The 11,851-nt window shown below is 46.5% G+C and overlaps 1 protein-coding gene across 1 annotated transcript in view; it reads left to right on the top strand.

Moving 5' to 3' along the window:
• Nucleotides 1-11,734, top strand: part of KIFC1 (kinesin family member C1) — a 48,566-nt gene extending 36,832 nt beyond the window's left edge. Inside the window, exons 12-15 of the mRNA XM_074529824.1 lie at nucleotides 4,662-4,801; nucleotides 8,547-8,620; nucleotides 11,027-11,102; nucleotides 11,607-11,734. Coding sequence (XP_074385925.1) covers nucleotides 4,662-4,801; nucleotides 8,547-8,620; nucleotides 11,027-11,102; nucleotides 11,607-11,651 — 335 coding nt within the window. The 3' untranslated portion in view covers nucleotides 11,652-11,734. The remainder of the gene's footprint in view (nucleotides 1-4,661; nucleotides 4,802-8,546; nucleotides 8,621-11,026; nucleotides 11,103-11,606) is intronic.
• The last annotated feature ends 117 nt before the right edge of the window (nucleotides 11,735-11,851 follow it).

Here is an 11,851-nt window from a genome sequence, read left to right on the forward strand (position 1 = left end):
CCTGAGGATCCCAAATTATCCTGGGATTCCTGAAATCCCCCCAGGAATTCCTGAATTTCCCAGCTTTCCCCCCGTTTTCCCAGCTTTTACCCCGTTTTTTTCCGCCTCCAATTCAGTTTATCCCAGCCCGTGACCTGCGCTGCACCTGTGAGGGGCTCAGAGGATCCCACAATATCCCTGAGGATCCCTAAATATCCCTGAGGATCCTGGGATTCCTGAAATCCCCCCAAATTCCTGAATTTCCCAGCTTTATCCCCAATTTTCCCTGCTATTATCCCATTTTTCCTGACCCGCGACCTGCACTGCAACTGTGAGGGGCTCAGAAAATATCCCAAAATATCCCTGAGGATCCCAAATTATCCTGCAATTCCTAAAATCCCCCAGAATCCCTGAATTTCCCAGCTTTCCCCCACTTTTCCAGCTCCAATCCCCATTTGCCCCTCATTTCTCCCAGCCCGCAACCTGCGCTGCAACTGTGAGGGGCTCACAGAATATCCCAGAATATCCCTGAGGATCCCTAAATATCCCAGAATTCCTAAAATTCCCCAAAATCCCTGAATTTCCCAGCTTTCCCCCCACTTTCCCAGCTTTTACCCCGTTTTTTCCGCCTCCAATTCAGTTTATCCCAGCCCGCGACCTGCGCTGCAACTGTGAGGGGCTCACAGTATCCCACAATATCCCTGAGGATCCCTGAGGATCCCTAAATATCCTGGGATTCCTGAAATCCCCCCAGAATTCCTGAATTTCCCGGCTTTATCCCCAATTTCCCAGCTTTTACCCCATTTTTCCTGACCCGCGACCTGCGCTGCAACTGTGAGGGGCACAAAATATCCCTGAGTATCCCTGAATATCCCTGAATATCCTGGAAGTCCTGAAATCCCCCGGAATCCCTGAATTTCCCTGCTTTCCCCCAATTTCCCAGCTTTTACCCCGTTTTTCCTGACCTGCGACCTGCGCTGCAACTGTGAGGGGCTCACAAAATATCCCTGAGTATCCCTGAGGATCCCTAAATATCCCTGAGTATCCTGGGATTCCCAAAATCCCCCAAAATTCCTGAATTTCCCAGCTTTATCCCCACTTTTCCAGCTCCAATCCCCATTTGCCCCTCATTTCTCCCAGCCTGGGAGGGACTCACAGACTATCCCAGAATATCCCAGAGTATCCCAAAATATCCCTGAGTATCCCAAAATATCCTAAAATATCCTGGAATTCCCGAAATCCCCTGGAATCCCTGAATTTCCCAGCTTTTACCCCGTTTTTCCTGACCCGTGATCTGCACTGTGCCTGTGAGAGACTCACAGAATATCCCAAAATATCCCTGAGTATCCCAAAATATCCCGGAATTCCCAAAATCCCCCAAAATTCCTGAATTTCCCTGCTTTATCCCCATTTCCCAGCTTTCCCCCAATTTCCCAGCTTTTTCCCTGTTTTTTCCGCCTCCAATCCCATTTTTCTGCCCCCATTTCCCAGCCCTTGACCTGCCCTGCCCCGCTGAGAGCTCATCCCAGAATATCCTGGAATTCCCAGAATTCCCCAAATACCTCAGAATCCCTGAATTTCCCAGCTTTCCCCCAATTTCCCAGCTTTTCCCCCACTTTTCCAGCTCCAATCCCCATTTTCCCCCATTTTTTCCCCATTTTCCCCCATTTTTCCCCCATTTTTCCCCATTTTCCCCCCATTTTCCCCCCATTTTCCCCCCATTTTTTCCCCCATTCTCCCCCCATTTTCTCCCCATTTTCTCCCCATTTTCCCCCATTTTCCCCCCATTTTTCCCCTCATTCCCAGCCCAGGCCGTGGGACAATTCCACAATTCCCAAATTCCCTAAATCCCCCCAGCATTCCCACATTTCCCAGGGCCCGCTGCTTTTCCTGCCATTCTAATTCCCATTTTTCCCCATGATTTTCCCATTATTTCTGATTATTCCTCACTGTATTTCCCCATTATTCCCCGTTATATTTCCCTATTTTTCCCTTTATTCCCCCAATTTTTCCTGTTATATTTTCCCGTTTTTCCCATTATTCCCTCATTTTTCCTGTTTAATTTCCCCATTTTTTCCCATTATTCCCCATTATATTTCCCTATTTCTACCCTTTATTCTCCCATTTTTTCCTGTTATGTTTTCCCATTATTTCCCCATTATTTCCCCATTATTTCCCCATTATTCCCCCATATTCCTGATCATTATTCCCCATTATATTTCCCCCAATTTTCCCCCAATTTTTCCCAATTATTCCCCCATTATTTCTGATTATTTCCCTCATTATTTCCCATTATATTTCCCATTTTTTCCCCATTATTCCCCCATTATATTTCCCCATTTTTCCCATTATTCCGCCATTATTCCAAATTTTATTTCCCTATTTTTTCCTTTATTCCCCATTATACTTTCCCATTATTCCCCCATTATTCCCCCGTTATTCCCCCTGTATTTCCCCCAACTTTCACCATTATTTTCCACATTATTTCCCCCATTAATTCCCCATTATTTCCCCATTATTTCCCCATTATTTCCCCATTTTCCCTCGATTTTTCCCCATTATTTCCCTATTTTTCCCCATTTCCCTCCATTTTCCCCTCATTTTCCCCCATTATTTCCCCCATTATTTCCCCATTATTCCCTCATTATTTCCCCCATTATTTCCCCATTATTTCCCCATTTTTTCCCATTATATTTCCCCATTATACCCCCATTATACCCCCATTATTCCCCCATTATTTCCCCCATTATTTCCCCTTTATTTCTGATTATTTCCCTCATTATTTCCCATTATATTTTCCCCAATTTTCCCCCAATTATTCCCCATTATTTCCTCCTTATTCCCCCATTATTTCTATTTCCCATTATATTTCCCCATTTTACCCTCATTTTTCCCCATTATTCCTCCATTTTTCTTCCCTTATTTCCCCCTTTTTCCCCCATTATTTCCCCCCTTATTTCCCCATTTTCCCCCATTTCTCCCCATTATTCCCCCCATTATTTCCCATTATTTCCCCATTATCTTCCCCCATTATTCCTGATTATTCCCCCATTATTTCCCCCAATTTTCACCATTACTTTCCCCAATATTCCCCCATTATTTCCCCCATTAATTCCCCATTATTTCCCATTATTTCCCCCCATTTCCCCCCTTATTTCCCTATTTTCCCCATTATTTCCCATTATTCCCCCATTATTCCCCCATTATTTCCCCATTATTTCCCCCAACTTTCACCATTATTTCCCCATTATTTCCCCCATTAATTCCCCATTATTCCCCCATTATTTCCCCATTATTTCCCCCATTAATTCCCCATTAATTCCCCATTATTTCCCCATTATTTCCCCCATTAATTCCCCATTTATTCCCCATTATTTCCCCCATTATTTTCCCCATTATTTCCCCATTATTCCCCCATTATTTCCCATTATTTCACCAGTATTTCCCCATTATTTCCTTTTTTATTTTCTCATTTTCCCCCATTATTCCCCATTATTTCCTGTTACTCCCCGTTACATTTCCCTATTTTCCCTTTATTCCCCAATTATTTCCCATTATATTCCCCCATTTTTTCTCCCATTTTTCCCATTACATTTCCCATTTTTTTCTGTTTTTCCCCCATTATTCCTCCATTATTCCCCATTATATTTCCCTATTTTTCCCCGTTTTTTTCCCTCATTATTTCCCGCATTATTTCCCCATTATTCCCCCCTTATTTCCCCATTATTTCTCCATTTTCCCCCCATTATCCCCCTATTATTCCCCCATTATTCCCCCTTATTTCCCCATTATTCCCCCATTATTCCCCCATTATTTCCCCATTTTTTCCCCATTTTTCTCCCCTTATTTCCCTAATTTTCCCCCCTTATTTCCCCATTTTTCCCCATTATTTCCCCATTATCTCCCCCATTATTTCTGATTATGTCCCCGTTTTTCCCTCATTGTTTCCTGCATTATTTCCCCATAATTCCCCCCTTATTCCCCTTTATTCCCCCATTATTTCCCCATTATTTCCCCCATTATTTCCCCATTATTTCCCATTATTCCCCCAGTATTTCCCCCAACTTTCACCATTATTTCCCCCATTATTTCCCCATTATTGCCCCATTATTTCCCCCCTTATTTCCCCATTTTCCCCCATTATTTCCAATTATTTCCCCCATTATTTCCCATTATATTTCCCTATTTTTCCCCATTATTCCCCCATTATTTCCCCAATATTCCCCCATTATTTCCCCCAATTATTCTCCATTATTCCCCCATTATTCCCCCATTATTCCCCCATTATTCCCCCAATTTTCCCCCAATTATTCCCCATTATTCCCCATTATTTCCCCCATTATTTCCCCATTTTCCCCCCATTTTTGCCCATTATTTCCCCCCTTATTTCTTCATTTTTCCCCCATTATTCCCCATTATTCCCTCATTATTCCCCCATTATTTCCCCATTATTCCCCATTATTTCCCCCCATTATTTCCCCATTTTTTCCCATTATATTTCCCCATTTTTCCCCATTATTCCCCCATTATTTTCCCATTATCTCCTCCATTATTTCTGATTATTTCCCCATTATTTCCCATTATTTCCCCCATTAATTCCCCATTATTTCCCCCCATTTTCCCCCATTATATTTCCCCATTATTTCCCATTATTTTCCCCATTATTTCCCCATCCCCCCCAGCCTCGCTGACCCTGGTGGACCTGGCTGGTTCGGAGCGTTTGGAGAAGTCGGGCTCGGTGGGGAACCGGCTCAGGGAGACCCAGAGCATCAACAGCAGCCTGAGCGCCCTGGGGCTGGTCATCAGCGCCCTCTGCAACAAGGTCTGGGCTGAAAATGGGAATTTTGGGGTTTCCTGAGTTATTTATGGGTTATTGTGGGGTTATTGTGGGGTTTAATGGGTTATTGTGGGGTTTGGGAATGGGAAATGGGAACTGGGGAATGGATCAGCTCCAGCCTGAGTGCCCTGGGGCTGGTCATCAGCGCCCTCTGCAACAAGGTCTGGGCCAAAAATGGGAATTTTGGGGCATTTGTGGGGTTATTGTGGGATTTAATGGGTTATTGAGGGGTTTGTGGGGTTTGGGAATCCCCAATGGTTCCCAATGGGGAAATGGGAAACGGGAACTGGGAATGGATCAGCTCCAGCCTGAGCGCCCTGGGCTGGGCATCAGCGCCCTCTGCAACAAGGTCTGGGCTGAAAAACCCAAAATTTGGGATTTCCTGAATTTTTTATGGGTTATTGTGGGGTTATTGTGGGATTTAATGGGTTATTGTGGGATTTGTGGGGTTTGGGAATGGGAAATGGGAACAGGAAATGGGAAATGGGAACGGGAACTGGGGAATGGATCAGCTCCAGCCTGAGCGCCCTGGGCTGGTCATCAGCGCCCTCTGCAACAAGGTCTGGGCTGAAAAACCCCAAATTTGGGATTTCCTGAGTTATTGTGGGGTTATTGTGGGATTTATGGGGTTATTGTGGGGTTTGTGGGGTTTGGGAATGGGAAATGGGAACTGGGAAAGGGGAAATGGGGAATTCATCAACTCCAGCCTGAGCGCCCTGGGCTGGGCATCAGCGCCCTCTGCAACAAGGTCTGGCCTGAAAAACCCCAAAAACCCCAAAATTGGGATTTTGGGGTCATTTATGGGTTATTGTGGGGTTATTGTGGGATTTATGGGGTTTGGGAACAGGAACTGGGGAATGGATCAACTCCAGCCCTGAGCGCCCTGGGCTGGTCATCAGCGCCCTCTGCAACAAGGTCTGGGCTGAAAACCCCAAAATTGGGATTTCCTGAGTTATTGTGGGGTTACTGTGGGATTTATGGGGTTATTGTGGGGTTTGTGGGGTTTGAGAATGGGGAAATGGGAACGGGAACTGGGGAATGAATGGATCAACTCCAGCCTGAGTGCCCTGGGCTGGTCATCAGCGCCCTCTGCAACAAGGTCTGGGGCCAAAAACCCCAAAATTGGGATTTCCTGAGTTATTTATGGGTTATTGTGGGGTCATTGTGGGGTTTGTGGGGTTTGGGAATCCCCAATGGTTCCCAATGGGGAAATGGGAAATGGGAACTGGGGAATGGATCAGCTCCAGCCTGAGCACCCTGGGGCTGGTCATCAGCGCCCTCTGCAACAAGGTCTGGGGCCAGAAACCCCAAATTTGGGATTTTGGGGTCATTTATGGGTTATTGTGGGATTTATGGGGTCATTGTGGGGTTTGTGGGGTTTGGGAATCCCCAATGGTTCCCAATGGGGAAATGGGAAATGGGAACTGGGGAATGGATCAGCTCCAGCCTGAGCACCCTGGGGCTGGGCATCAGCGCCCTCTGCAACAAGGTCTGGGCTGAAAACACCCAAAATTGGGATTTCCTGAGTGATTGTGGGGTTATTGAGGGGTTATTGTGGGATTTATGGGGTTTGTGGGGTTTGGGAATCCCCAATGGTTCCAAATGGGGAAATGGGAAATGGAAACGGGAACTGGGGAATGAATGGATCAACTCCAGCCTGAGCGCCCTGGGCTGGTCATCAGCGCCCTCTGCAACAAGGTCTGGGCCAGAAATGGAAATTTTGGGGTTTCCTGAATTATTTATGGGTTATTGTGGGGTTATTGTGGGATTTAATGGGTTATTGTGGGGTTTATGGGGTTTGGGAAATGGGAACTGGGGAATGGATCAGCTGCAGCCTGAGCGCCCTGGGCTGGTCATCAGCGCCCTCTGCAACAAGGTCTGGGCTGAAAAACCCCAAATTTGGGATTTTCTGAGTTATTTATGGGTTATTGTGGGGTTTGTGGGGTTTGGGAATCCCCAATGGTTCCCAATGGGGAAATGGGAAATGGAAACGGGAACTGGGAATGGATCAGCTCCAGCCTGAGCGCCCTGGGCTGGGCATCAGCGCCCTCTGCAACAAGGTCTGGGCTGAAAACCCCAAACACCCCAAATTTGGGATTTTCTGAGTTATTGTGGGGTCATTGTGGGGTTTATGGGGTTTGGGAATCCCCAATGGTTCCCAATGGAGAAATGGGGAAATGGAAACGGGAACTGGGAATGCATCAACAGCAGCCTGAGCGCCCTGGGGCTGGTCATCAGCGCCCTCTGCAACAAGGTCTGGGGCCAAAAACCCCAAAATTGGGATTTCCTGAGTTATTTATGGGTTATTGTGGGATTTATGGGGTTATTGTGGGGTTTGGGAATGGGGAAATGGGAACTGGGAATGGGAGCTGGGAATGGATCAACAGCAGCCTGAGCGCCCTGGGGCTGGGCATCAGCACCCTCTGCAACAAGGTCTGGGCCAAAAATGGGAATTTGGGGGTTTCCTGAATTATTGTGGGGTTATTGTGGGGTTATTGTGGGGTTATTGTGGGGTTTAATGGGTTTGGGAAATGGGAACTGGGGAATGGATCAGCTGCAGCCTGAGCGCCCTGGGCTGGTCATCAGCGCCCTCTGCAACAAGGTCTGGGCCAAAAATGGGAATTTTGGGGTTTCCTGAGTTATTTATGGGTTATTGTGGGGTTCTTGTGGGGTTCTTGTGGGGTTTATGGGGTTTGGGAATGGGAAATGGGAACTGGGAACAGGAACTGGGGAATGGATCAGCTCCAGCCTGAGCGCCCTGGGCTGGGCATCAGCGCCCTCTGCAACAAGGTCTGGGGCCAAAAATGGGAATTTTGGGGCATTTGTGGGGTTATAGTGGGATTTAATGGGTTATTGTGGGGTTTGTGGGGTCATTGAGGGATTTATGGGGTTTGGGAATGGAAAATGGGAATTGGGAAAGGGGAACTGGGGAATGGATCAGCTCCAGCCTGAGTGCCCTGGGCTGGGCATCAGCGCCCTCTGCAACAAGGTCTGGGCTGAAAACCCCAAAATTGGGATTTCCTGAGTTATTGTGGGGTTATTGTGGGGTTATTGAGGGATTTATGGGGTTATTTTGGGATTTATGGGGTTTGGGAAGGGGGAAATGGGGAATTCATCAACTCCAGCCTGAGCGCCCTGGGCTGGGCATCAGCGCCCTCTGCAACAAGGTCTGGGCTGAAAACACCCCAAATTTGGGATTTCCTGAGTTATTTATGGGTTATTGTGGGGTTATTGTGGGGTTTGGGAATCCCCAATGGTTCCCAATGGGGAAATGGGAAATGGGAACTGGGGAATGGATCAGCTGCAGCCTGAGTGCCCTCTGCAACAAGGTCTGGGCTGAAAACACCCAAATTTGGGATTTTCTGAATTATTTATGGGTCATTGTGGGGTTTGGGAATGGGGAAATGAGAATTGGGAATGGGGAAATGGAAACACAATAAGGGAAAATACAAATTTTGGGAAAAATGGGATAAGTGAAGACTGGGATGGGTAAAATGGGATAAATGGGAAAATGTGGGATTGGGGTGGGAAAATGGGATAAAAATGGGAATTGGGGACTGGGGTGGGTGAAATGGGATAAATCAGGAAAATGTGGGATTTGGGATGGGAAAATGGGATTGGGAATGGGAAAATGGGATTGGGGATGGGAAAATGGGATTGGGGAGCCCAAGGTTTGGGATCTGGGGAGGATTTGGGGTTTGGGACCCCCCAGAATTCCCAAATGCCGCAGGAGCCGCACATCCCGTACCGGAACAGCAAACTGACCTTCCTGCTGCAGAACTGCCTGGGGGGGCACGCCAAAGTGTGAGTCTGCAACCCCAAAAACATCCCCTAAAAATCCCCAAAAACATCCCCCAAAATATCCCCAAAAAATCCCCAAAAATATCCCAAAAATCCCCAAAAATATCCCCAAAAAATACCCTAAAAAATCCCCAAAATATCCCTGGGGGGGCACGCCAAAGTGTGAGTCAGCAACCCCAAAAACATCCCCAAAAACACCCCGAAATATTCCCCAAAATATCCCCAAAAGATCCTCAAAACGCCCCAAAACCACCCCAAAAATATTCCAAAAAAATCCCCAAAAAATACCCCAAAAACACCCCAAAATATTCCCAAAATATCCCTGTGGGGGCACGCCAAAGTGTGAGTAAGGAACCCCAAAAATCCCCAAAAATATCCCCAAAAAAACCCCAAAAAATCCCCAAAATATCCCAAAAAATACCACAAAATATCCCTGGGGGGGCCACGTCAAAGTGTGAGTGAGGAACCCCAAAAACACCCCAAAAATCCCCAAAAACACACGAAAATTATCCCCAAAATATCCCAAAAGTATCCCCAAAAAACCCCCAAAATATTCCAAAAATTACCCCCAAAAATATCCCAAAATATTCCCAAAATATCCCTGCGGGGGCACGCCAAAGTGTGAGTGAGGAACCCCAAAAATCCATCCTAAATCCATCCAAATTCCCTAAACCCCAGAAAAACCCAAAATATCCATCCCAGATCCACCCAAATTCCCAAAACCCCATTAAAACCCCATTAATCCCATAAAAATCCCAGAAAAACCCCATAAATCCCATCCCAAATCCATCCAAATTCCCAAAACCCCATAAAAATCCCATAAATCCCATAAAAACCCCATAAAATCCATCCTGAATCCATTCCAAATCCATCGAAATTCCCAAAACCCCATCAATCCCAAAAACTCCGAAATAAAACCCCAAAAACCCCAAAATCTCCCCAGAACTCCCAAAAACCAGCGAGAAAGAAACCCCAAAAACCAAAAATCCCCCAAAAAACCAAAATATCCCAAAAAACCCCAAAAACCCAGAAAAAACCCCAAAAACCCTGAAAAAACCCAAAATCCCCCCCACAAAAACCCCCAAAAAACTCTGAATAAAAACCCCAAAAACCAAAAATCCCCCCAAAAAACCCAAAATCCCCCCAAAAACCCTGAGAAAAAAACCAAAAAAACCCCAAAATTGAAAATCTCCCCCCAAAACGGAAAATCCCCCACAGAAAAATCCAAAATCCATCCCATAACATTTTCTGGGTTTTTTTTAGGGGATTTTCAATTTTGGGGTTTTTTGTGGATTTTTTTTTATTATTTTTGGGGTTTTTGGGGGATTTTGGGGTTTTTTTAGAAGTTTTTTGGTGGGGTTTTTTTGGGGGGGATTTGGGGTTTTTTGAGGTTGTTTTGAGGTTATTTTTGGGGGAATTTTTGGGCTTTTGGAAGTTATTTTGGGGAGATTTTTTTGGGGTTTTTTAGGGATTTTGGGGTTATTTTTGAGGGTATTTTGGTGCAATTTTGGGGGTTTTTTTGAGGTTATTTTGGGGTTTTTTTTTGAAGGATTTTGGGGGCATTTCAGTGTTATTTTGGGGGTTATTTTGGGGGGTTTTTGAGGTTATTTTGGGGGAATATTTGGGATTATTTTTGCGGGATTTTTTGGGGTTATTTGAAGTTTTTTGGGGAGATTTTTAGGGGATTTTTTGGGGTTATTTTGGGGTGTTTAACCCCATTTTTGCCCATTTCCAGGCTGAGGATTGTGACACCCCCTGGAGGAGAATTTGGGGGAATTTTTAGGGGATTTTTTGGGGTTATTTTGGGGGGATTTTTGGGTTTTTTGAGGTTTTTTTGGGGGGATTTTGGGGGGATTTTATGGTTATTTTTGTGAGGTTTTTGAGGTTTTTTGGGGGTTGTTTGAGGTTATTTGGGGGGGATTTTTTGGGGATTTTTGAGGGATGTTTTTGGGATTTTTTGTGGTTTTTTGAGGTTATTTTTGGGGGATTTTTTTTGATATTTTAGGATATTTTTGGGGATATTTTGGGGTTATTTTTGGGGTGTTTTACCCCATTTTCCCACGTTCCCAGGCTGATGATTGTGACCATCTCCCCCCTGCAGGAGAACTTGGGGGCATTTTTGGGGGATTTTTGGGGTTATTTTGGGGGGATTTTTGGGTTTTTTGAGGTTATTTTTGGGGGATTTTATGGTTAATTTTGTGAGGTTTTTGAGGTTTTGTTGGGGTTGTTTGAGGTGATTTTGGGGAGATTTTCGGGGGATTTTTGAGGGATTTTTTTGGGATTTTTTGTGGTTTTCTGAGGTAATTTTGGGGGGATTTTTTTTGATATTTTAGGATATTTTTTGGCTTATTTTGGGGTTAATTTTGGGGTTATTTTGGGGTGTTTTACCCCATTCCCCCCTGTTCCCAGGCTGATGATTGTGACCATCTCCCCCCTGGAGGAGAACTTTGCGGAGTCGCTGAACTCGCTGCGCTTCGCCAGCAAGGTGGGCACGGGGGGGATTGGGGGGTCCCGGGGGGATTTGGGGGTCCCAAAGGGGATTTGGGGGCTCCTGAGAGAATTTTTGGGGTCCTGGGAGGATTTTTGGGGAGGTTCCGGAAAGGTTTTGGGGTTTCTGGGGGACTTTTGGGGGTCCCTGGGGAGGATTTTGGGGATCCCAAGGGGATTTTGGGGTCCTGGGGGGAATTTTGGGGGATCTCTGGGGATTTTTGGGGGTCCCAGGAGGATTTTGGGGGTCCTGGGGAGAATTTTGGGGGACCTGGGGTCGATTTGGGGGGTCCCAAAGGGGATTTGGGGGGTCCTGGAGGGTCCCAGGGGGTCCTGGGGGGAGTTTGGGGGGTCCTGGAGGGATTTTGGGGGCTCCTGGGGTCATTTTGGGGATTTTGGGGGGATTTTGGGGGTCTCAAGGTGAGTTTTGGGGTCCCTGGTGTGGTTTTGGGGTTTTTGGGGGATTTTGGTCCCCGCTGCGACCCCGCCCCTCCCCCCCCAGGTGAACGAGTGCATGATCGGCACCGCCCAGGCCAACCGGAAGTGACGCAACACCTGTTTTTCTGCCTTTTTAAAGTATCAACCAATAAAGATTCGCATTTCCACGAAGCTGATTGGCTGCCGCTGTCACGTGTTTAACAGCTATGGCGCCGCCCTGCTGGCGGAACGCCGCGCGCTGATTGGCTGAGCCCGTACGGCACCTGCCGGCCGCCATCTTGACGCGCCTTCGCTTTACGGGGCGGGGCT

This window comes from Zonotrichia albicollis, chromosome 31, assembly GCF_047830755.1.
Source record: "Zonotrichia albicollis isolate bZonAlb1 chromosome 31, bZonAlb1.hap1, whole genome shotgun sequence".
Taxonomy (NCBI): domain Eukaryota; kingdom Metazoa; phylum Chordata; class Aves; order Passeriformes; family Passerellidae; genus Zonotrichia; species Zonotrichia albicollis.